This window comes from Aegilops tauschii, chromosome 1, assembly GCF_002575655.3.
Source record: "Aegilops tauschii subsp. strangulata cultivar AL8/78 chromosome 1, Aet v6.0, whole genome shotgun sequence".
In the NCBI taxonomy this organism is placed as follows: Eukaryota; Viridiplantae; Streptophyta; class Magnoliopsida; order Poales; family Poaceae; genus Aegilops; species Aegilops tauschii.
This window is the reverse complement of record NC_053035.3, coordinates 212,161,949-212,188,689: the sequence shown is the minus strand read 5'-3', so window position 1 is coordinate 212,188,689 and position 26,741 is coordinate 212,161,949. Positions and strand designations below refer to the sequence as shown.

The 26,741-nt window shown below is 45.9% G+C and overlaps 1 protein-coding gene across 3 annotated transcripts; it reads right to left on the bottom strand.

The window, feature by feature from the left end:
* Positions 1 to 2,179: 2,179 nt before the first annotated feature.
* LOC109771915 (uncharacterized) lies at positions 2,180 to 4,921 on the bottom strand. Of its 3 annotated transcripts, none has more exons than XM_020330612.4 (5): positions 4,658 to 4,921; positions 3,119 to 3,883; positions 2,874 to 3,038; positions 2,663 to 2,788; positions 2,180 to 2,575 (listed from the first exon to the last, which is right to left on the bottom strand). In XM_020330612.4, exons 1-5 carry the CDS (start codon positions 4,811 to 4,813, stop codon positions 2,474 to 2,476), a joined length of 1,314 nt encoding a protein of 437 aa, XP_020186201.2. In that variant the 5' UTR covers positions 4,814 to 4,921; the 3' UTR covers positions 2,180 to 2,473. The 3 variants fall into 3 exon arrangements, with proteins under 3 accessions (XP_020186201.2, XP_020186202.1, XP_073367000.1); XM_020330613.4 differs by lacking the exon at positions 4,658 to 4,921 and adding an exon at positions 4,118 to 4,242; XM_073510899.1 differs by lacking the exon at positions 4,658 to 4,921 and adding an exon at positions 3,972 to 4,106.
* Positions 4,922 to 26,741: the final 21,820 nt, after the last annotated feature.

The window sequence follows — 26,741 nt, the reverse complement described above, 5'->3', positions numbered from 1 at the left end:
TCTCCTCCAACGTTTGTTGAAATCAGTGTAAAAACAAGGTTAAAAATGCATGTACCAGAAGGTTTCGGGTGCCCGGGATCCTGGACCCCTGCGTGCTCAAAGTAACCCGAGAAGAAGCATGCACCTTTGGCTGGCGCGGTTGCTCGGGGTCCTGGAACCCCAGGCCCCAGAGGGAGGGCTACCTCTCCGCATACTTTGGGTGTTGGTTCACCTCTGTGTAGTCTACTCAACCTAACCATTGCTCAAGATGCTCCACCATCCCCCAAACCCTAAATGCTTGATATCTTCCATCCCTCCATCCAAGCACTCCGATTCTTTGGGGATTGGAAGATGTTCACCCGATCTACATTTCCACCAAACCAATTTGTGTGTCCACAATTAGTTCTTCACCAACACTTGTTACTCTTGGAGCTTGGGCTCCTAGGCGGTAGTGGTTCCTCCGAAAGCTTCCTTGCGTGTCGTGTGCCCCAGAGACGTGTGTAAAGGTGTGGTGGTTGCCTTCAAGATCAACCTCGAGTGATTCGACGCTCATCCGTTGGGGCGACTCGAGGAGAATAAGGTGAGCCACTTGCTGGCGTTCCAAAGCCTTGGTTCCGGCACCGCACTAACGGAGATTAGCACTTCCCCAAGGAAATGCAAACTTCAGGATAAAATCGGCGTCTCCGACTCACTTATGGTAAATCTTTCCGCGCTTTTCTTTGTAAGTTTATGGGCTTGCTAATTAGTTTGTTGCCTAGCTTAGATTGCTTTGAGTTTCTTTGTCATATAGCTTGTGTTCATCTAGTTGCATATCTAGAGAACCTGATTTATACATATTTCCCTAAAATTGATAATTAAGATTAAAATTTATAGTCTCCTATTCACTCCCTCTATCGACCACATCGATCCTTGCAATGTTGCATGTAGTGATTTCTTCGATTGTGTACATGCTTTATCAAATGTTCCTTTGTAATAACATTTTCATTGATTAGCATGTCTGTCCCTTGTTTGTGAGACTCTGTATGAAACTTTAATGATTTATTTAAAATGGTCTTCACTTGGAATTCATGTGAGAACACATATGAAAAATAGACTACCATGGTACTGGTTGATGACACTTTCCTTGACATAGAGATCTTGAACCTCAAACCCAATTATATGAGCATGTGTTACATAACATGCGATTGGACCAACCCAAGTTGACACCTTGTGATAACATTATTTTAAATTGTACACATAGCTCTCTTGCAATGTATATGATATGTCCTTATATTCGAGTAAAGTGACATACTTTGAGTTTACCCAACGCTAATCAGTAACTCACTAGTTATAAATATTTGCTTTCTTATTTGCCATGAAACATAACTCGAGGCATGGTAAATCAAAATGGACTTTGACTATATGTGACGAGACATGTGAGCCCCTTGAAGGATTGGATCTAGAAATGCATGGGCGTGCTACTTAAAGTAAATAGTTAATTAATAAAGTGTTTCGATGCACGCGACCGAGAAAGAGTCGAGCTATCCATAGGAGGATCGCATTTGCCTACGCACGAGCTTGGCCAATTGTTGTGAGGCAAAATGAGTTGTATATATGCGCCATTGTGAACTAGACACTACATCCTAATGGGTCTCTAATTCAAAAGCCCATTATATGTCGATATAAGGGAAGAGCCGGACGTTTTAAGGTTAACCAGTTGGAAAATCTGAAAAACTACTGTCACTTCACGCCATGCCCAAGGTTGCCCATTCGAATCTAGCGATCTGATGGGTCATGTCAGCGATGGGAGAGACCTCAAGCCTCGGGAGACATAAAGACACCTCCCTCTTTGAATAGTGGGCACACTTGATGAGTTGCGGCTGCAGCTTTTTTTTTTTTTTTTTGAGCGAAAGAGGGGGTGATCCCTCCAATTTCATTAACGAAACCAAGCCAGATAACATTGCGGCTGCAGTTGCAACGCATAAACGAATTATTCGAGGGGTCCGCAAGGGGAGAAAGTAGTATGACTACATTTGCACCTACACGCTACACCGACTCTACTTTTAGAATTGTCTGCACATTTTAGTACTAAATCTTAGTATAATGTATTGCAGCAACAATTCATTATTCCGTATTAAAAAAAATTGCGCCCGTATAGTCTACCTGTATCCCTACAATTCTCAGAGTTCAGTTGAATTGGAAAAGAGCAAGACCAGATACATGATCCCTGAAGCTGTGTTTTCTATTAAAAAAAACCAAGTACACAACTCCTCTGCAAACTCTAGAACCTCACATTCACCTGCAAGAATTAGCTGCAACAAGCGAAAAGCAGATTTCGACTGACACAACAGACCGGCCGACCCTACATGGTAAGTAAATTCAACTCGCCGCTTCAGGAGCTACAAAATTATTCCACGGGACCAAAATCAAGTTAAACAGGCTGTTAAAAATCTGCACGTGTAAAATAGGTTGGGGAAAAATGGAATTAGCGGGCTCGTGTTCGTCGTGAGTCAGATTATATCCACGACTCCACCGTGTGGTTGTACATGTAGGAGCTCATCCCGCTGATGTGCGCCAGCGCGTCGGGGTCGAGCATGTCCTCCGCCTTCACGCCCGGCTGAAATGGAAAACTCGTTAGAGACATGCTCGTCGTCGTCGTATCAGAGCCGGTGCTGGCGATTGATGAAATTTGATCCAGACTTACCATCTGCTCGTACTCCTCGTGGTTCTGTGATCCGATCGCCGTGGACGCTTCGCAGTACTCGTCGTTCTTGGCGAACCTCCCGCGGACGCGCGGCCTGCTGTCCGCCAAGGTTTTCCTGCACGCGTACTGCAGTTTTCCGATCGGATGTCAGCGGCGTCGAGGACCATGCATGGATCCTTTAATGGTGATTGATTCTGGTTTGGTGGGTCACCTTGATCTTCTTGCTGAAGTTCCGCTCGTTCCTCTTCTTGATGTACCGGTGGATCTTCTCCTTCCTCTCCTCCACGGAGAGGCGGGCGGCCTTGAAGCTCGTGTCCTCCAGGCTCGAGGTCTCTCCCGCCGCCGGCAGCCGCCCGGGGCTCCCGCTGCCTCCGATCTATACCACCGCGAAACGACCGGTCATGCTCTGTCCTACTACCGATTGCGATTCTTGGCGAATTCGTTCTGGGTTTCTACCTGCATCTCCGCGGCGGTAGGGAATGCCATCTGCCCCGCGGAGTCGGCGTCCACCAGCGCGCCGCCCTCCATCATCCTCTGGTACTCGCCCATCTCCTCCATCCCCAGCATCATCGACATCACGGTGCCCGTGCAACCGCCGCCGCCGAAGAAACCTCCCTGCGCCGCGTAACACCCTTGCGTCGCCGCGTCGGCGGCGCCAGGGAGCATCGCGCCAGGCTGCTGCTGGCACAGGGTCTCCTCCAGCCCCATGAACCCTCCGGCCAGTGCCGCCGCGAAGCACTCGTTGGTGTATCCCGAGGTGAGCTGCATGAGGTCGGACGCCGTGCTGCTCATTTGCGTCTGCAGCGCCGGGTGGTGCTCTGCCGCGGTCACCACCGGGAGCACCATCTGGCCATACTGTTGCTGCTCCGTCTGGGTCTCGTCCGTGCCTGCCGCCGCCGCCGCGAACGCGTAATCTATGGGGAGGAGGAGCTCGGCGTCTGGGCCAGGCGGCTGGTCTTCCTCGAGGAGCGCCGAGAGTGTGGAGTCAAGGGACGGCAAGGGGGAGAAGCTGGCCGTGGTCGTGGCCGCGGCCGCACCCGACGACATGTTATCGCCATGGCTGCAGAGAGGAGGCGTGGCGGTGGACGACGACGAGGCGTCCTCCGACGAGGCAGCGAACACGTCGGACGCAGCGTTCACCGCCCCGAAGAGGTCGCCGCCGCCGCCGCCATCGTCGCAGAAGTCGAGGATGTGCGCGGCTATGGGGCTCGAGATGCCCTCCTGCAAGAAACCAACAAATTCGTCAGTGCCCCCCTGTATCATGCCTCAACTCCGATCAACAGGAGAGACCAGGTACGCATGCACACGCCTGTAGAATGCAAATGCTACTGTTAGCCACCATGATTCTTGATTCAGAAAGAAAGACAAAAGGCATCCTACAATCTACATGATCAAGCACATTTCATCTACGATCCTTATATAATCTGTTTTGGGCGAGGGAATCAAATGCCGTACTGTTGTATCTGCATTTGCACAGCTCAATTCTGCATCCATGAGGACGGAATTGGAACGGATAGAACAGTGGAAGTATAGGTCCGTATGCCGTATGCCGGGGAATGTTACTGTTAAGGATGAGAGAATTTAAGCCAGGCCAAGCAGAGGCGGTCCTGATCAGAATTCTCCGCGGCGCACGCAATGCGGACATAAAGGTTAACGAGATCACGAAGCAAAAACTATCAAGTCGAGGCATCGATTCTCTCTGTACTGCAACGGGGCCGGGGTCCAAAAGCCGAAAGATTTCCTCCTCTTCTGGATCCCGTCCCTGCTTTTGGCTTTGGTGTGATAGATAGACACCTAAACAATTATTGCACCGTGCACATAACTGTTTGTCTAGCAAAGATCATTGCCAATGGCCATTTGAACGGAATCCTCATCAACAGCATGCATGGGCAAGATGGCAAAAGGAGGCGGATCATCATCAAAACATGCAGAAAAAAAGCAAACGATTTCCGAGAACCGAGCGTAGATTATATCATGGTCAGGAGATTTACTTACGGTGAAGGACTGATCGTCGTCAAGCATGGCGTGCACCGTCGATTGGAAACCCCGGCCGGCGGCGAGCACTCCAATGTTTTGCTTCGATCTTTTCTGGATGAAACCGCAGAGGGGGGTGGAAGAGGAAGAGGAAGAGATGAGAAGCTCGTAGACCATGCAAATGGCAACGGCTTCTATTTATAAGGCCAGGAACAGGAAGATCAGGAACTAGGAGTCTGGGCTAATTATAGGCCATGAGATACGGGCACTTTTTGTAACAAGATGTGGATTTTCAACAGGAGATTAGGACAATTAGGCGGCCCTGGTTACTTAATTAGGACAAGGAGGGCACACATGTACCGCGGTCAAAGACCAACATGCCCTCAGTTAAAACTGAAACGGGCAAGCCTTGGGGAAGGAATGTCCAAGATAGCTATTTTTGTGCAGGTTATGAGCTGTATTTTGGCGCTAAACAAACCGCCTTGTCTATCCAAGATTAGTTTTTTCTCCTGACTCTTAGCTCGGTTTTGACCGGGAAACAATACATACACAAAATGATGCGAGGAAAACGGGAGATTCTACCTTGATTCCAACGCACTCATGCTTGTGCCCGATCTTTTCTTGAGAAAGAGAGACTTCCTGATTAAGCGATGTATGTACCACCATGACTCGCACCGTTCATGCTAGCTAGCGATCCATATGTACTTCACAACAATTTTGGCGATCTTTGGCTCGTGAAGGCTTTTAGGGCATGCAATCGATCCGGTGCAGTAAGAATTAATGTTATTTTTTACTACTCGTTCTGCGTCAGTTGTCTTTTCACCGCACTGATTATTTTTCCATGATATTTATCAGATCTAAGATGCCCCTTGGATGTCTTTTTTTTTAAAAGAATGAAAATTATTATTTTTACCAAATTGGCCCTCTCCCGCTTCGGTGACTGACTAACTTCAGAAAATGTAAGGACATTCCTGCTTTACCGGGAGCACCTTGGTTGGCCCAAGCTATAATGGCATTAGCATAGACGCTGGTACTCCTAGGGAACTGGATGCCACACGTCACGGAAAGTAGAGAACTACGTGCAAAAGACACGTACGTACATATATACGCACAAAGAATCGCAGCTCTCTCTTTTCCCTTCCCTGCTGGTGTGGTATATGTATCAATCGTACTCCTATGTGGAAGTAAGGACATATTTTTTGTAAACAAAGGGTGCTTTTATTAGCTTAAAATATAGCATCAAGCGAATATAAACATATTAAGCGACACCCGGCCTTTACATAACTAAGATGCACAGTGCCCGCAAAAAAAAGAAGACAGTCGTTAAGAACAAGTTTGGCAAAAATAAATAAACAAAACGACATATTGACAATAGTAAAATCCTATGAGACTGAAACTTTGCCTATGTCGAAGGAGGTGAACTGATTCAGAGATCATGTTGCCATCCATGTTGGATAAAAACCTCCCTGGTCACTCGCTCCAACCGCATACACACAGTCTTGAAGAATGGTTCATACTTCGTTCGATGTAACATAGACCACATACAAACTCAGTGCGTACAATGAAAAATAACCTGGAAAGGAGAAGGACTTTTAGCATTGAAAATAATGCCATTTCTATATAGTCAAAGCAACCATAATAAGGCTGATGTTCCCACCTTTATTAGCGTGTGAAACCTATTTCGTATACCGTCAAGCCAGTGATCATATATATTGGCAACACTCGTAGACGGATAAAATTGAATGTTATATTGATGTCTGACTACGTAGAACGCGTAAACTTGCAATGAAAGAAGAGGTGTTTGATTGTCTTGTCATGAGCACAAAAATTACACTTCTCGCTTCCATGCCAGTTGCAACGGACAAGATTGTCTTTAGTTAGGACAACTCTCCTATGAAGATACCAAATGAAAATCTTGTTTTTAAAAGGTATCTTCGACCTCCATATCTTATAATTATTATCCATTGAAATCTCTAAGTGCATGAGGGCACGATACATAGAGTCAACTGTGAATGACATAGTGAAGGAAATATGCCCTAGAGGCAATAATAAAGTTGTTATTTATATTTTCTTATATCATGATAAATGTTTATTATTCATGCTAGAATTGTATTAACCGGAAACTTAGTATATGTGTGAATACATAGACAAACAGAGTGTCACTAGTATGCCTCTACTTGACTAGCTCGTTGAATCAAAGATGGTTAAGTTTCCTAGCCATAGACATGAGTTGTCATTTGATTAACGGGATCACATAATTAGAGAATGATGTGTTTGAATTGGCCCATTCTGTTAGCTTAGCACTTGATCGTTTAGTATGTTGGTATTGCTTTCTTCATGACTTATACATGTTCCTATGACTATGAGATTATGCAACTCCGGAATACCGGAGGAACACTTTGTGTGCTACCAAACGTCACAACGTAACTGGGTGATTATAAAGGTGCTCTACAGGTGTCTCGGATGGTGTTTGTTGAGTTGGCATAGATCGAGATTAGGATTTGTCACTCCGATTATCGGAGAGGTATCTCTGGGCCCTCTCGGTAATGCACATCACTATAAGCCTTGCAAGCAATGTAACTAATGAGTTAGTTGCGGGATGATGCATTACAGAACGAGTAAAGAGACTTGCCGGTAACGAGATTGAACTAGGTATTGAGATACCGACGATCGAATCTCGGGCAAGTAACATACCGATGACAAAGGGAACAACGTATGTTGTTATGCGGTTTGACCGATAGAGATCTTCGTAGAATATGTAGGAACCAATATGAACATCCAGGTTTCACTATTGGTTATTGACCGGAGACGTGTCTCAGTCATGTCTACATAGTTCTCGAACCCGTAGGGTCCGCACGCTTAACGTTCGGTGACGATCGGTATTATGAGTTTATGTGTTTTGATGTACCGAAGGTAGTTTGGAGTCCCGGATATGATCACGGACATGACGAGGAGTCTCAAAATAGTCAAGACATAAAGATTCATATATTGGACGGCTATATTCGGACACCGGAAGTGTTCCGGGTGATTTCGGAGAAAACCGGAGTGGCGGAGGGTTACCGGACCCCCCCCCCCCGAGGAAAGATTGGACCTACATGGGCCTTAGGGAAGAGGGGAGGCAGCCCACAAGGGGTAGCCGCGCCCCCTCCCTATAGGGAGTCCGAATTGGACTAGGGAGGAGGCGCCCCCCTTTCCTTCTCCTCTTCCTCTCCCTTCCCTCTTTCCCCTTCTCCTCCTAGTTGGACTAGGAAAGGAGGAATCCTACTCCTACCAGGAGGAGGATTCCTCCCCTCCTTGGCGGGCCCTAGGGCCGGCCGGCCTCCCCCCTTGCTCCTTTATATATGGGGGCAGGGGGCACCCTAGAACACAACAACAAACATTGTCTTAGCCGTGTGCGGTTCCCCCCTCCACCATAATCCACCTCAGTCATATCGTTGCAGTGCTTAGGCGAAGCCCTGCGCCGGTAACTTCATCATCACCGTCATCACGCCGTCGTGCTGACGAAGCTCTCCCTCGACACTCAGCTGGATTGAGAGTTCTTGGGACTTCACCGAGCTGAACGTGTGCAGATCGTGGAGGTGCCGTACTTTCGGTGCTAGGATCGGTCGGATCGTGAAGACGTACGACTACATCAACCGTGTTGTCATAACGCTTCCGCTTTCGTTCTAGGAGGGTACGTAGACAACACTCCCCCCGCTCGTTGCTATGCATCACCTAGATGGATCTTGCATGTGTGTAGGAATTTTTTTGAAATTATTGCGTTCCCCAACAGTGGCATCCGAGCCAGGTCTATGCGTAGATGTTATATGCACAAGTAGAACACAAAGAGTTGCGGGCGATAATAGTCATACTCCTTACCAGCATGTCATACTTTGATTTGGCAGTATTGTTGGATGAAGCGGCCCGGACCGACATTACGCGTACGCTTACGCGAGACTGGTTCTACCGATGTGCTTCGCACACAGGTGGCTGGCGGGTGTCAGTTTCTCCAACTTTAGTTGAATCGAGTGTGACTACGCCCGGTCCTTGTTGAAGGTTAAAACAACACACTTGACTAAAAATCGTTGTAGTTTTGATGCGTAGGTAAGAACGGTTCTTGCTCAGCCCGTAGCAGCCACGTAAAACTTGCAACAACAAAGTAGAGGATGTCTAACTTGTTTTTGTAGGGCATGTTGTGATGTGATATGGTCAAGACATGATGCTAAATTTTATTGTATGAGATGATCATGTTTTGTAACACAGTTATCGGCAACTGGCAGGAGCCATATGGTTGTTGCTTTATTGTATGAAATGCAATCGCCATGTAATTGCTTTACTTTATCACTAAGTGGTAGCGATAGTCGTACAAGCAATAGTTGGCGAGACGACAACAATGCTTCAATGGAGATCAAGGTGTCAAGTAGGTGACGATGGTGATCATGACGGTGCTTTGGAGATGGAGATCAAAGGCACAAGATGATGATGGCCATATCATATCACTTATATTGATTGCATGTGATATTTATCCTTTATGCATCTTATTTTGCTTAGTTCGGCGGTAGCATTACAAGATGATCTCTCACTAAATTTCAAGGTACAAGTGTTCTCCCTGAGTATGCACCGTTGCGAAAGTTCGTCGTGCCGAGACACCACGTGATGATCGGGTGTGATAAGCTCTACGTTCACATACAACGGGTGCAAGCCAGTTTTGCACACGCAGAATACTCGGGTTAAACTTGACGAGCCTAGCATATGCAGATATGGCCTCGGAACACTGAGACCGAAAGGTCGAGCGTGAATCATATAGTAGATATGATCAACATAGTGATGTTAACCATTGAAAACTACTCCATCTCACGTGGTGATCGGACATGGTTTAGTTGATTTGGATCACGTGATCACTTAGATGATTAGAGGGATGTCTATCTAAGTGGGAGTTCTTAAGTAATTTGATTAATTGAACTTTAATTTATCATGAACTTAGTACCTGATAGTTTTTTGCATGTCTGTGTTGTTGTAGATAGATGGCCCGTGCTGTTGTTCCGTTCAATTTTAACGCGTTCCTAGAGAAAGCTAAGTTGAAAGATGATGGTAGCAACTACACGAACTGGGTCCGTAACTTGAGGATTATCCTCATTGCTGCACAGAAGAATTACGTCCTGGAAGCACCGCTAGGTGCCAAACCCGCTGCAGGAGCAACGCCAGATGTTATGAATGTCTGGGAGAGCAAAGCTGATGACTACTCGATAGTTCAGTGTGCCATGCTTTACGGCTTAGAACCGGCACTTCAACGGCGTTTTGAACGTCATGGAGCATATGAGATGTTCCAGGAGTTGAAGTTAATATTTCAAGCAAATGCCCGGATTGAGAGATATGAAGTCTGCAATAAGTTCTACAGCTGCAAAATGGAGGAGAATAGTTCTGTCAGTGAGCATATACTCAAAATGTCTAGGTATAACAATCACTTGATTCAACTGGGAGTTAGTCTTCCTGATGATAGTGTCATTGACAGAATTCTTCAATCACTGCCACCAAGCTACAAGAGCTTCGTGATGAACTATAATATGCAAGGGATGGATAAGACAATTCCCGAGCTCTTCGCAATGCTAAAGGCTGCGGAGGTAGAAATCAAGAAAGAGCATCAAGTGTTGATGGTCAACAAGACCACCAGTTTCAAGAAAAAGGGTAAAGGGAAGAAGGGAAACTTCAAGAAGAACGGCAAGCAAGTTGCTGCTCAAGTGAAGAAGCCTAAGTCTGGACCTAAGCCTGAGACTGGGTGCTTCTACTGCAAAGGGACTGGTCACTGGCAGCGGAACTGCCCCAAGTATTTGGCGGATAAGAAGGATGGCAAGGTGAACAAAGGTATATGTGAGATACATGTTATTGATGTGTACCTTACTAATGCTCGCAGTAGTGCCGGGGTATTTGATACTAGTTCTGTTGCTAATATTTGCAACTAGAAACAGGGACTACAGATTAAGCGAAGATTGGCTAAGGACGAGGTGATGATGCGCGTGGGAAATGGTTCGAAAGTCGATGTGATCGCCGTCGGCACGCTACCTCTACATCTACCTTCGGGATTAGTTTTAGACCTGAATAATTGTTATTTGGTGCCAGCGTTAAGCATGAACATTATATCTGGATCTTGTTTGATGCGAGACGGTTATTCATTTAAATCAGAGAATAATGGTTGTTCTATTTATATGAGTAATAGCTTTTATGGTCATGCACCCTTGAGGAGTGGTCTATTTTTGTTGAATCTCGATAGTAGTGACACACATATTCATACTATTGAAGCCAAAAGATGCAGAGTTGATAATGATAGTGCAACTTATTTGTGGCACTGCCGTTTGGGTCATATTGGTGTAAAGCGCATGAAGAAACTCCATTCTGATGGACTTTTGGAATCACTTGGTACTTGTGAACCATGCCTCATAGGCAAGATGACTAAAACTCCGTTCTCCGGAACAATGGAGCGAGCAACAGATTTTTTGGAAATCATACATACTGATGTATGTGGTCCGATGAATATTGAGGCTCGCGACGGGTATCGGTGTCAAAACCGGCGGATCTCGGGTAGGGGGTCACGAACTATGCGTCTAAGGTCGATGGGAACAGGAGACAGGGGACACAATGTTTACCCAGGTTCGGGCCCTCTCTATGGAGGTAATACCCTACTTCCTGCTTGATTGATCTTGATGGATATGAGTATTACAAGAGTTGATCTACCACGAGATCGTAATGGCTAAACCCTAGAAGTCTGGCCTGTATGACTATGGTAATGAGTATATGCCTTTCCGGACAAAGTCCTCCGGTTTATATAGACACTGGGAGGATCTAGGGTTACACAGGGTCGGTTACAAAGAAAGGAATCTACATATCCGGTCGCCAAGCTTGCCTTCCACGCCAAGGAGAGTCCCATCCGGACACGAGTGCAGTCTTTGGTCTTCGTATCTTCACAGCCCATCAGTCCAGCCCATGGCTAACAGGCCGGACGCCCGAGGACCCCTTAGTCCAGGACTCCCTCAGTAGCCCCCGAACCAGGCTTCAATGACGAGGTGTTCGGCGCGCAGATTGTCTTCGACATTGCAAGGCGGGTTCCCCCTCCGACGGCTTCCAAGTAATGTATTCGGCTTTTAATCCAATGTCGCATCCCTCGACTTCTGTGTATCTATGACTTCATCTTCCACGTGTCGGGCGAATGCGGACGGTCAGGGTATTTTTTTGCAAATAACACCCTAGCCATGCAAGAAAGAGCGTCTATTTAAAGAGATTGGATCTCAGATCCTTTCGGCACCACGCGGAGAAAATCCTCAGAGACTGCCAGGAAAGACCATTCCAACATGGCTAACATTCCCAGCTCCTCTTCCCGTTCCAACCTAGAGAGAGGCGAGTGGGAGAGGTGCTCTGTGTCCCACAGCCAATTGGAGAAGTTGCAAACGCAGGGATTTGTCCCTCCTGCAGATCTGGTCCCTGTTCGAGCAGGATTGGCCTCCTTCAACGGCAAAACCCAGGCGGAGGATTTCCCCAATCCGTCTGTGGGAGAACAAGTGTGCTTCGTCCCCTAACTGCTGAGGGGCGTGGGATTTCCAATTCACCCATTCATCCGAGGGCTTCTGGAGTATTATGGCCTCCAGCTGCACAATTTAACCCCAGCCTCCGTCCTGCACATTGCGGGTTATGTCGCTTTATGTGAACTATTCCTGGGTTGTGAGGTCCATTTTGATCTGTGGAGAAAGTTGTTTTGCCTTGTCCCGCGCAACCACGAGGGATCGATATTTGAAGTGGGCGGGGCCGAAATATGGCGTATTGCTGAGACCGGATACCTATCCGGCACACCGAAGAAAACTACTGAAGAGTGGACCTCTGAGTGGTTCTACATTGATGACGTCGTATTTCCAGATCCAGTCCGGAGAGGTCTCCCCGAGTTTGCGAGTGTTCCTCTGAAGAAACGCCACACCTGGTGCCCTCGGAGCCTCGAGGAGGAAGATAGTGCGGAAGTTCGCCAACTCCTGAGCAAGATCAGGACGCTTGCCCAGTCCGGGTATACGATAGTCGAAGTGATGGCGACCTCCATAGTACGGGGAGTTCAGCCACTCCAATACAGAGGACTTCCCATGTAGAATTACAATGGGGAAGATGACACCTCCCTCTACGATAGGAAAGGTCTAGACACCCCTGCCGCCCTAGCCAAAATATTGGCCGAACTGTTCAAGGGTGAGAAAGAGGAGTTCCTGTGCATCACGCACAGAGAAGGATATTCCATTTATAACAGCACTGGCGAAAGACTTCAGAGGGGCTTTACAGCCCCGCCCTGCAGCCCGAGGGCCACAATCGGGACCTTGACCCCGGATTCGAAGAGGATCCGGATATATTTGTGGTGCTGGAGAATGGGACATTTTACCAAACGAGCTATGACGGCACAGAGGTGGCCATCATCGCCGACTATCCCGGTCTTCTCCCTGCTTCTCATGTAAGTAATTAGGAGACACTTTGTCTGAGAGGGTTTCCGCATTCTTTCTTGCTCACTGCGGCATCCTGTGCTCAGAAGGGGAGGCGTTTGGCGCGTCGGGCCGCCCCAGGGGCGTCTCCAAAGAGAGAGGCTCCCGCACCGGGCAGGCCTTCGAAGAGGAAGGCAAATAGAGACATGGTCGGTCCTTCCTTGAAAAGGTATGGGTTTGCGACTATGCTCTTTTTAGCAGTCGCGTCCAACGGTGACTCATATGTTCATTTTGTATCAGAAAAAAGGTTCAACAGACTATGTCCGGGGACCCGGCCAGTCGTGCTTCTAATAACCACGATTCGGTCCTGGCCAAAGAGAAGCAGCCCGATATGGGAGTGGCGCCGAACTGTCCTTCTGCCGAGGGTTCGGAAAATATGTCCGTCACCAATTCGGAGGTGGAGAGCGCCATGGACCACCGGCGCCGGAAGGCCGTTTTGTGAAATCCCCGCTTCTCAAAAGAGGCCTTCGGTGCCTTCAGCTCGACTGATGCATACATCCGAGCTGCTCGAGACGGGCTTAACAGAGCCACCGAGCAACATTTGAAAGATGTGGAGGTAAGTTTACCTTGCCCGAATTTGATAACCACGAGCCAGTAGCCCCCAAGACTTGAAGCAGTTGGGACAAATGTTTTAAGGATCGTTGTGTAGCCAGGTTCTTATGGAGAAGAACAACTTGCTAGCCCAAGAGCTGGAGCAGTGCCGGACACAGCTAACTGCTGCTACCACCGAACTAGAAAAGTTCAAGAAGGCGTCCGCTGGTAATATTTCCCTCCATCGAGAAACAAAAAATGATATGCCAGCTATATTAAAACTGCTGCTTGTCTCATAACAGGGTCATCGGACCAACTGGAAGAGGAACTAAAGGCCACGCAGACGAGCGAAAGAGAGGCGAAGAGACAACGTGCCGCAGGCGAGCGCGTCCTGACCAAAGTCGAGAAAAACAAACTCCAAGATTCAAACACCAAACTGGGCGAAGAACTGAAAGATGCACGAGCCCAGCTAGCCGACTCCGTGAAGGAGAACAAAAGGCTGCGAGGTGGCATATTCAGTACGTGGCCGTATTTACCTTATAACAGTTTGGAAGTAAAAGTAGCTGATATAGCTATGATTGCAGGTATATTGACGGGCCGTCCCGAAGAGGAGGTGTCCGGATCATCAAGTAATCTTCTGCAAGGGCTATCGCAGTTGCACGAGCAAGCTCGGCAGGCAATGCGGAGTGTAGCCAAGGCCTTATGGCCATCCGACTCCCCTCCAAGGAGTATGGAGAAGCTTGTAGAGTTGTTCAAGGGAGCGCGGCGGCGTATCCGACTATGGAAGATATCGGCCTGCCGAGAGGGTGCGCGAGAGGCCTGGGCCATGGTAAAAACACGATATACCAAGCTGGATCCGAATCACATGGCCCGGGTCGGACCGCTAGGGTCAAATGGGGAAGAAATTCCCGTTAGTTTAGTATATGGCCAAGTAGAGGTGGCTCCTAGATACTCCCAACAGGATTGTAAATTAGACCGCCTGTTGGACGGTATACAGGAGGAAGTTTTTGAGTCCTAAGTGACTATGTATTTTCCTTCTAGCTGGATTGTAAAACGATTGTCATGGCTGACCTTTTCGCTTCGATCTCTCGACCCGAAGGTGCCGAGTGTTTCCGAATACCTGTGCGGCAAAATAAACTGGGGTATGCGTGGAAACCAGGCGTAGGGGTCATAGGTGCTTGAACAGACAAGTTGTATCCGGCTAGTTATGTTATATTACATTGAAATGGTAAGAAACATCTTCCAGAGAGAATGGTTCCGTTAAGGGTTCCTTTCCCTGGGTGTGCATGCATCTATGTGCATGTCCGGACTGTGATGAAAAAATCACAGTGTGTATAACTTCTGGGGGTTCATAATGGAGCGAGTGCAAAAACATCTTTAGTTCACCGACCGAATATTCCCTTAAGAACACTAGCTTTCGGCTTCACCTAGTCCGAGATACACATCCGGATGACCCAACAGTAACAATCGCAGAGGTGCTCCCTTTATGCCCTAGCCGAATTAACAGGAACGTAGGGTATAAGCACAGGAGCCAGGCAACCCAGCTTGGCCAAAACTTAAGTCATATCGATGCATATAATGGCAAAGAAAAGGTACATATGGGAGAAAACGCATATGTGATGAGCTTTATGCTCGGAAAATGGAAATAGCAAGCTTTTGTCCAAGAAGCCCCCAGGTATGATAGACATACATACTTGAAGATGTATGCGTCGGGGGTACACGGTCTAACCGTACGAAAGCCTTTAAGGCTAAAGAGAAAAAACGAAATGAGAGAAAAAATGATGAAAACAATGAGAGGAAGGAGACGAACAAAGAGTTCGGCGGTAGGCATAGAATCTTCGGAGTCTGGCCGCGTTCCAGGGATTCGGCTCTAGTCGATTGTCTGACGCATCATGCAAGCAGTACGCTCCTCTGGTGAGGACTTCGTCGATGATGAAGGGACCCTCCCACTTGGGCTTGAGTTTGTCCTATTTCTTCTCCGGCAGGCGTAGAACGAGTTCACCGACGTTGTAGGTTTTAGCCCGCACTTCTCTGCTTTGATACCTGCGAGCCTGCTGTTGACAAAATGTGGAACGGGCTTTTGCGACGCTGCGCTCCTCCTGCAGGGCGTCTAAGCTGTCCTGCCGATCGAGCTGGGCCTCTCTCTCTTCGTACATGCGCACTCGAGGTGAGTCATGAATAATGTCGCAGGGTAGTACTGCCTCTATGCTGTACACCATGAAAAAAGGTGTGTATCTGGTAGTGCGATTGGGAGTGGTCCGCAGCCCCCAGAGTACGGAGTCGAGCTCCTCAACCTAGTGCTTGTCTGATTCCTTCAAAGACCACACTAGTCTAGGCTTAATGCCGCTCATAATAAGACCATTGGCTCGTTCGACTTGGCCGTTTGTCTGTGGATGATAGAAAGAGGCGTAATCGAGCTTGATGCCGAGATTAGCACACCAGGTTTTCACTTCGTCGGCTGTGAAATTGGAGCAGTTATCAGTGATGATGCTGTGTGGAACACCATAACGGTGTACGACGCCGGATATAAAGTCTATTACTGGCCCGGACTCGGCCGTTTTAACTGGTTTGGCCTCTATCCACTTGGTGAATTTATCCACCATGACCAGCAGATATTTTTTCTTATGGCTTCCTCCTTTAAGGGGTCCAATCATATCCAGTCCCCAGACCGCAAAAGGCCAAGTGATGAGGATTGTTTGTAGGGCGGTGGGGGGCATATGGCTTTGGTTGGCAAAGAGTTGGCATCCAACGCAACGTTGGACAAGGTCCTGTGCATCTGCTCGGGCCGTCGACCAATAGAACCTGTACGGAAGGCCTTGCTAACAAGGGCCCGAGCTGCGGCGTGGTGCCCGCCAAAACCGGCATGAATCTCAGCCAGGAGTTGCCGCCCCTCCTCCTCGGAGATACATCTTTGAAGGACTCCGGTAGCGCTTTTCTTATAGAGCTCTCCGTCGTGAACCTTGTAGGCCTTCGAACGCCGGACAATGCGACGAGCCTCATTCTGGACCTCAGGAAGCTCCTTCCTGTTAAGGTAGGCCAGGAAGGGTTCGGTCCAAGGGGCAATGACTGCCATGATGAGATGCGCCGACGGTGTTATTTCGGTGGTTGAGCCTCCGATGATGTCGGTGTTTTCGGAATCTGGGGTTATGTTCGGATCCGGACTAGTGTTGCTGTTTTCCCCCTCCCACACCACGGATGGCTTAAAAATCCTTTCCAGAAAGATATTAGGTGGGACGGGGTCGCGCTTAGCGCCGATACGAGCAAGAATGTCCGCCGCTTGATTACTTTCTTGAGCCACATGATGGAACTCGAGCCCCTCGAACCGGGCCGACATATTTATGACGACATTACGATAAGCTGCCATCTTTGGATCTTTGGCGTCGAAGTCTCCATTTATTTGAGATATTGCAAGGTTTGAGTCCCCGCGCACTTCTAGGCATTGTATGCCCATGGAGACAGCCATCCGGAGACCATGCAATAAGGCCTCGCATTCGGCTGCATTGTTGGAGTCTGTGTATAGTATTTGGAGTACGTACTGAGCGACGTCTCCAGTAGCTGACGTTAAAACGACGCCCGCCCCTAGCCCTGCCAGCATTTTGGAGCCATCGAAATACATAACCCAATTGGAATATGTGTCGTACTCTTTAGGGAGTTCGGCCTCTGTCCATTCGGCGACGAAGTCAGCCAGTACTTGGGATTTAATAGCTCGACGTGGTTTGTATGTAATATCAAATGGAAGGAGCTCAATTGCCCATTTGGCAATCCGGCCTGTGGCATCGCGGTTGTTTATAATGTCATTGAGTGGTACTTCGGAAGCCACTGTGATCGAACACTCCTGGAAGTAGTGACGGAGCTTTCGGGATGTCATGAAGACCGCGTATGCTATCTTTTGATAATGGGGGTACCGGGATTTGCATGGTGTAAGGACAATGGATACGTAGTATACTGGCTTCTGAAGCGGAAATTTGTGTCTGTCCTATTCTCGTTCAACGACGGGCACTGCGCTCACCACCTGATGTGTTGCCGATATGTATAATAACATCGGTTCACCGACGTTTGGCGCGGCCAGGATTGGGTTGCTCGCAAGAAGGGTTTTTATTTCCTCCAGTCCGGCTGTTGCCGCGTCCGTCCACTCGAAGTGATCGGTTCGCCGTAGAAGGCGATAGAGTGGCAATGCCTTTTCTCCCAATCTAGAGATAAAGCGGCTTAGAGCTGCCATGCAACCCGTGAGGTTTTGGACTTGTTTAAGGTCTGTTGGCATAGCCAATTGTGACAGAGCTCGGATTTTGGCTTGATTTGCTTCAATTCCTCTGTTGGAAACGATGAAGCCCAGCAGTTTTCCAGCGGGGACGCCAAAAACGCACTTTTCCGGATTGAGCTTAATGTCATACGCGCGGAGGTTATCAAATGTGAGACATAAATCGTCTATTAGTGTTTCGACGCGCCTAGTTTTGATGACGACGTCGTCCACATAAGCTTCAACTGTCTTGCCGATCTGCTTCTCCAGGCATGTTTGAATCATGCGTTGGTATGTGGCGCCGGCGTTCTTGAGCCCGAAGGGCATGGTGTTGAAGCAGAATGGCCCATATGGGGTGATGAATGCTGTTGCAGCTTGATCGGACTCCTTCATTTTGATTTGATGGTATCCGGAATATGCATCAAGGAAACACAGTGAGTCGTGTCCTGCGGTAGCATCAATGATTTGATCAATGCGGAGGAGGGGGAAGGGATCCTTAGGGCAAGACTTATTGAGGTCTTTAAAATCGACGCACGACCGCCAGGATTTGTCCTTCTTTGGTATCATCACCAGGTTTGCCACCCAGTCTGGATGTTTTATTTCTCTGGTGAATCCGGCCTCAATTAGCTTGGCCAGCTCCTCCCCCATAGCATGGAGTTTGGGCTCGGAAAAGCACCGCAGTGCTTGTTTGACTGGTTTGTATCCCTTTAAGATATTAAGGCTATGTTCGGCCAGCTTACGTGGGATTCCAGGCATCTCAGAAGGGTGCCAGGCGAATATATCCCAGTTTTCGCGAAGGAAATCCCTTAGTGCGGCATTGACCATTGGGTCTAGTTGTGCTCCAATAGATGTTGTCTTCTTGGGGTCCGTTGGGTGGACTTGGAATTTGACTATTTCTTCTGCCGGTTTGAAGGAGGTGGATTTGTGTCGTTTGTCTAAGATCACATCGTCCCTATCCATCGTGGAGCGCAGTGCGGTTAATTCTTCGGCCGCGAGGGCTTCAGATAATGCCTCCAAGGCCAGGGATGCGGTTTTGTTTTCGGCGCAGAGTGCTATGTCCGGATCACTGACAAGAGTGATTATGTCATTTGGTCCGGGCATTTTGAGCTTCATATACCCATAATGAGGTATAGCTTGGAAGCGTGTAAAAGCATCCCGCCCCAACAGGGCGTGGTATCCGCTGCTGAAAGGAGCCACTTGGAAGGTGATTTCTTCAGACCGATAATTCTCCGGCGTGCCGAATACCACGTCAAGTGTGATTTTTCCCGCACACTGTGCCTCCCGACTGGGAATGATTCCTCGGAAGGTTGTGCTGCTTTGCTTGATGTGCCTCCTGTCTATTTCCATTTTGTGGAGTGTATCCTCATAGATGAGGTTTAGTTCGCTGCCACCGTCCATGAGGACCTTGGTGAGTCGAAAGCCGTCCACGATGGGAATGTGGACTAAAGCGGCTGGTGCTTGGACTGTCCTGTATTTTGGTTCGTCGCCGGCATTAAAGGTTATAGTCGTGTCGTTCCAAGGGTTTACTGTGGTGATTTGACAGACTTCGGTGAGGCTGCGAAGTGCCCTTTTGCGCTTACTGTTTGAAGCGAATGCCTCAAAGACCGTCAGTACTCTGGGGTCGTCGTCTTCTGGAGGGTGTTGCTCTGGGGTGTTTCTGGTAAGGATGTCCTCGCCGCTTTTGGCTACCTGCCGGAGTATCCAACATGCTCTAAGGCTGTGGGTTGGTATGGTATCCGGTGTTGTGTGTATTTTGCATGGGCCATCGAGCCATCCCTCCAGAACGGTTCCGCGCCGCGTAATGGGTTTGTATTTCTTGGCTATTGGACTAGGCGCGTCACGGGGATGCACCCTTTTCGCCTGGACCAGTGGTTGAGTTGGGACCGATGGCTCCCAACAAGCTGCCTGATCCCTCCAGGCGCTTTCCATTGTGTTGTACTTCTGTACGTTAGTTGCCAAGTCAGCGAAGTGTAGTATGCGGCAGCGATTAATGGCGTTGAGGATTCCTTCGTTCATGCAATTGTTGCGGAACGCTGATATCGCGTCCTCGTCGCGGCAATCTTTAACCTTGTCCTTGACAAGGAGGAATCTGGCCTAGAAGGAGTGGACTCGTTCCTGAGACTGTTATTGTATGCTCGTGAGAGTGCCTATGTCTAGGTGGGTGGGTGGAATTGGATCTGGACCCTGATCCGATCGATGATCCGGAGTCTGAAGTTTTTCCAGACTTAACAGTCCGGGCTCTGGAGTATCTTCTGGTTGCCTTTGCCCGCCATCCGATTCTATGTTCGGAAGGCCGGTCACCTCCTTTGGTGGGTGGGTATCCGGCTCTGTAGGGTCGGCGATCCAGACGTAATCCATCCTTAGTATAGGGGAAGAGTCGCCATCTTGCTCCTCGACTACCGCTATCTGGTGGGTCATTGGTGGAGATTTGATTTCTCTTTGGTCGGGTTTGAGCCCGATCCGATCGTAATCTGTGGCGATTCCCAGGGCGGCGATACGATCAAGGAGTTCATTTAAAGATGAAAACTCCGCCGGATTGATGTCTACTACACAACCTTCTTCTTGTAGACGTTGTTGGGCCTCCAAGTGCAGAGGTTTGTAGGACAGTAGCAAATTTCCCTCAAGTGGATGACCTAAGGTTTATCAATCCATGGGAGGCGTAGGATGAAGATGGTCTCTCTCAAGCAACCCTGCAACCAAATAACAAAGAGTCTCTTGTGTCCCCAACACACCCAATACAATGGTAAATTATATAGGTGCACTAGTTCGGCGAAGAGATGGTGATACAAGTGCAATATGGATGGTAGATATAGCTTTTTGTAATCTAAAAATATAAAAACAGCAAGGTAACTAATGATGAAAGTGAGCGTAAACGGTATATGCTAGGAAACAAGGCCTGTGGTTCATACTTTCACTAGTGCAAGTTCTCTCAACAATAATAACATAATTGGATCATATAACTATCCCTCAACATGCAACAAAGAGTCACTCCAAAGTCACTAATAGCGGAGAACAAATGAAGAGATTATGGTAGGGTACGAAACCACCTCAAAGTTATTCTTTCCGATCAATCCATTGGGCTATTCCTATAAGTGTCACAAACAGCCCTAGAGTTCATAGTAAAATAACACCTTAAGACACACATCAACCAAAACCCTAATGTCACCTAGATACTCCAATGTCACCTCAAGTATCCGTGAGAATGATTATACGATATGCATCACACAATCTCAGATTCATCAATTCAAACAACACATAGAACCTCAAAGAGTGCCCCAAAGTTTCTACCGAAGAATCAAGACGAAAACGTGTGCCAACCCCTATGCATAGGTTCATGGGCGGAACCCGCAAGTTGGTCACCAAAACATACATCAAGTGAATCAATAGAATAACCCATTGTCACCACGGTTATCCCACACAAGACATACATCAAGTGTTCTCAAATCATTAAAGACTCAATCCAATAAGATAACTTCAAAGGGAAAACTCAATCCATTACAAGAGAGTAGAGGGGGAGAAACATCATAAGATCCAGCTATAATAGAAAAGCTCGCGATACATCAAGATCGTGCCAAATCAAGAACACGAGAGAGAGAGATCAAACACATAGCTACTGGTACATACCCTCAGCCCCGAGGGTGAACTACTTCCTCCTCGTCATGGAGAGCGCCGGGATGATGAAGATGGCCACCGGTGAGGGTTCCCCCCTCCGGCAGGGTGCCGGAACAGGGTCCCGATTGGTTTTTGGTGGCTACAGAGGCTTGCGGAGGCGGAACTCCCGATCTATTCTGTTCCCCGATCGTTTTAGGGTATATGGATATATATAGGCGAAAGAAATACGTCAGGGGAGCCACGAGGGTGGAGGGCGCGCCCAGGGGGGTGGGCACGCCCCCCTGCCTCGTGCCTCCCTCGTTGCTTTCCTGACGTGCACTCCAAGTCTCCCGGGTTGCTTTCCTTCCAAAAATAACTTCTCCAGAAGGTTTCATTCCGTTTCGACTCCGTTTGATATTCCTTTTCTTCGAAACACTGAAACAAGGGAAAAAACAGGAACTGGCACTGGGCTCTGGGTCAATAGGTTAGTCCCAAAAGTAATATGAAAGTGTTTAATAAAGCCCATAAACATCCAAGATGGATAATATAATAGCATGGAACAATCAAAAATTATAGATACGTTGGAGACGTATCAGCATCCCCAAGCTTAATTTCTGCTCGTCCTCGAGTAGGTAAATATTAAAAACAGAATTTTTGATGTGGAATGCTACTTGCCATAATTTCAATGTAATTCTTCTTAATTGTGGCATGAATATTCAGATCCATGAGATTCAAGATAAAAGTTTAATATTTACATAAAAATAATAATACTTCAAGCATACTAACAAAGCAATTATGTCTTCTCAAAATAACATGGCCAAAGAAAGTTATCCCTACAAAATCATATAGTCTGGCTACGCTCTATCTTCACCACACAAAGTATTTAAATCATGCACAACCCCGATGACAAGCCAAGCAATTGTTTCATACTTTTGACATTCTCAAACTTTTTCAATCTTCACGCAATACATGAGCGTGAGCCATGGACATAGCACTATATGTGGAATAGAATGGTGGTTGTGGAGAAGACAAAAAGGAGAAGATAGTCTCACATCAACTAGGCATATCAACGGGCTATGGAGATGCCCATCAATAGATATCAATGTGAGTGGGTAGGGATTGCCATGCAACGGATGCACTAGAGCTATAAGTATATGAAAGCTCAACAAAGGAAACTAAGTGGGTGTGCATCCAACTCGCTTGCTCACGAAGGCCTAGGGCATTTTGAGGAAGCCCATCATTGGAATATACAAGCCAAGTTCTATAATGAAAAATTCCCACTAGTATATGAACGTGACAAAATGAGAGACTCTCTATCATGAAGATCATGGTGCTACTTTGAAGCACAAGTGTGGTAAAAGGATAGTAACATTGTCCCTTCTCTCTTTTTCTCTAATTTTTTTTATTTGGGCCTTTTCCTTTTTATGGCCTCTTTTGTTTCGTCCGGAGTCTCATCCCGACTTGTGGGGGAATCAAAGTCTCCATCATCCTTTTCCTCACTTGGGACAATGCTCTAAAAATGAAGATCATCACACTTTTATTTTCTTACAACTCAACAATTACAACTCGATACTTAGAACAAAATATGACTCTATATGAATGCCTCCGGCGGTGTACCGGGATATGCAATGAATCAAGAGTGACATGTATGAAAGAATTATGAATGGTGGCTTTGCCACAAATACGATGTCAACTACATGATCATGCAAAGCAATATGACAATGATGGAGCGTGTCATAATAAACGGAACGGTGGAAAGTTGCATGGCGATATATCTCGAAATGGCTATGGAAATGTCATAATAGGTAGGTATGGTGGCTGTTTTGAGGAAGATATATGGTGGGTGTATGATACCGGCGAAAAGTGCGCGGTATTAGAGAGGCTAGCAATGGTGGAAGGGTGAAAAGTGTGTATAATCCATGGACTCAACATTAGTCATAAAGAACTCATATACTTATTGCAAAAATCTACAAGTTATCAAAGCACAGTATTACGCGCATGCTCCTAGGGGATAGATTGGTAGGAAAAGACCATCGCTCGTCCCCGACCGCCACTCATAAGGAAGACAATCAATAAATAAATCATGCTCTGACTTCATCACATAACAGTTCACCATACGTGCATGCTACGGGAATCATAAACTTTAACACAAATATTTCTCAAATTCACAACTACTCAACTAGCATGACTCTAATATCACCATCTTCATATCTCAAAACAATTATCAAGCATCAAACTTCTCATAGTATTCAACACACTCATAAGAATTTTTCTTTTACTAATCTTGTATGCCTATTATTGTTAAAGAAAACTACCATGCTGTTTTCTAGGACTCTCAAAATAATCAAGTGAAGAATGGGAGTTCATATATTTCTTCAAAATAAATCCACCGCCGTGCTCTAAAAGATATAAGTGAAGCACTAGAGCAAACAACAAACTACTCCGAAAGATATAAATGAAGATCAATGAGTAGTTTAATAATTATGCAACTATGTGAAGACTCTCTAACATTTAAGAATTTCAGATCTTGGTATTTTATTCAAACATCAAGCAAAGCTAAAGAAAATAAAATGACAGGACGCTCCAAGCAAAACACATATCATGTGGTGAATAAAAATATAGCCCCAAGTAAATTTACCGATGGATGAGGATGAAAGAGGAGATGCCTTCCGGGGCATCCCCAAGCTTTGGCTTTTTGGTGTCCTTGGATTTACCTTGGGGTGCCTTGGGCATCCCCAAGATTAGGATCTTGCCACTCCTTATTCCATAGTCCATCGAATCTTTACCCAAAACTTGAAAACTTCACAACACAAAACTTAACAGAAAATCTCGTGAGCTCCGTTAGCGAAAGAAAACAAAACACCACTTCAAGGTACTGTAATGAACTCATTCTTTATTTATATTGGTGTTAAAACTACTGTATTAAAACTTCTCTATGGTTTATAAAGTATTTTACTAGCCATAGATTCATCAAAATAAGCAAGCAACACAATGAAAACAGAATCTGTCAAAAACAGAACAGTCTGTAGTAATCTGTATCAAACGTATACTTCTGGAACTCCAAAAATTCTAAAATAAACTGGTGGTCCTGAGGAATTTGTCTAGTAATCATCTGCAAAAAGAATCGACTAAATATCACTCTCCAGTAAAAAGGTTTAGCTAAACTCGTGAGCGCTAAAGTTTCTGTTTTTTACAGCATGATCATAAAGACTTCACCCAAGTCTTCCCAAAGGTTCTACTTGGCACAAACACTAATTAAAACACAAAACCACATCTAAAAAGAAGCTAGATGGATTATTTATTCCTAAACAGAACCAAAAATCAAGAAACTAAAATAAAATTGGGTTGCCTCCCAACAAGCGGTATCGTTTAACGCCCCTAGCTAGGCATCAGGATTTCAATGATGCTCACATAAAAGATAAGAATAGAAACATAAAGAGAGCATCATGAAGAATATGACTAGCACATTTAAGTCTAACCCACTTCCTATGCATAGGGATTTTTTGAGCAAACAACTTATGGGAACAAGAATCAACTTGCATAGGAAGGTAAAACAAGCATTACTTCAAGATTTTAAGCACATAGAGAGGAAACTTGGTATTATTGCAATATGTAGAAGCATATGATCCTCTCTCATAATAATTTTCAGTAGCATCATGAATGAATTCAACAATATAACCAGCACCTAAAGCATTCTTTTCATGATCTACTTGCATAGAAATTTTATTACTCTCCACACAAGCAAAATTCTTCTCATTCGGAATAGTGGGAGTATCATAAGAGACTTGAGTACTATAAATTGTTTCCACATTAAGAGAGTAAGTTCAGAAAAAGGGTAATCATAATCATGACAAGTTTTATAAATATAATCATCACTACTTCTTATAGCATAAGTTTCATCACAATAATCATCATAAGTAGCAACTTTGTTCTCATCATAATCGATTGAAACCTCTTCCAAGGTAGTGGAATCATTACTAAATAAAGTCATGACCTCTCCAAATCCACTTTTATAAATATTATAAGATTCAACATCCTCAAAAATAGTGCGATCATTACTTCCTAAAGTTGACACTCTTCCAAACCCACTTTCATCACTATAATTATCATAAGTAGGAGGCATGCTATCATCATTATTAATTTGCATATCAAAACTTGGGAGGCTAAAAATATCATCTTCATTAAACGTAGCATCCCCGAGCTTGGGACAAACATTAATTGCAGCAAATATATTCTCAAAAACATCATCTTCATCAAACATAGCATCCCCAGGCTTGGGCCTTTTCATATCATAAGCATAATCACTCTCATTATTAATAGTATGGATAACACCAATAGTATAGCAATTATCATATCCTTCCAAGCAAGTGCCAAAAAGATTTTCAAGATCATAAGAAGTATCATTATCTTCCCAATCATAATCATCACAACAAGAAATAGGCATAACGAGATCATCCTCAAGTGCATCATCTTCCACAATTATTTTTGATTCATTTTCATGAGGCACAACAATGATAGGAGCAACATTATTTGGGAGAGATATCTTTTTACCTCTCTTCCTTTTTCTTTTCTTCTTCTTCACCACATCATGTGTGGGTTCAATCCTATTTTTGGAGCTCCTTATTAATGAGATAGGTTGAATAGAAGGCTCCTCCTCGTTACCTGATTCATCATAAGAAATAATAGAAGGATATTGGGAAGTCTCTTCCCTTTCGTTAGTATTCTCTTCATCCTCTATTTGTTTTCTTTTCTTTATGTAATTGGCAATATAAGGATTTTCAATGCAATTCACCGCACAATACATATAAATTTCCTCTAGATCAAATTCAAGAAGTTTATAACGGGCTAATTCTGGAAGATAATTAGCCATACGTTTCATTTCTTCGTAGCCCATAAGCAAACTAAGTTCATTATAATGTGCAAGGGAAATCAAGTCATCACAATTTTTGGACACGATTAGATCATGAAACAATTTGCATCGGATAGTTAAATGACCCCGTTCATTGCAAAGTTCACAAGTACGGCTAAGAAAGTTTAAATTTTCAGCACACGCATCTAGCCTTTCTTGCAACCACTTAGTTTCTAAATGCTTATGCCTCTTGCAATATCTATCTTCCCTATTTGGTGTGTACTTGCAAACCCAATGCACTCCACAAAAATTGACATGCTTATAGGAGATATTTTCATCATAACTAGTGCAATCATCATTAGTACTATGGATCAAGGAGTTCATACTAACAACACTGCAATCAAGCTCATCATTCAA

What these genes read in the sequence shown, in the direction of transcription:
- LOC109771915 (XM_020330612.4), bottom strand. Translation starts at nt 4,813, where the DNA reads ATGGTCTACGAGCTTCTCATCTCTTCCTCTTCCTCTTCCACCCCCCTC. An exon ending in CTACCGCCGCGGAGATGCAG is followed by an intron (nt 3,039 to 3,118) that starts GTAGAAACCCAG and finishes GCGGTGGTATAG; the next exon opens with ATCGGAGGCAGCGGGAGCCC. An exon ending in ACGAGGAGTACGAGCAGATG is followed by an intron (nt 2,576 to 2,662) that starts GTAAGTCTGGAT and finishes TTTCCATTTCAG; the next exon opens with CCGGGCGTGAAGGCGGAGGA.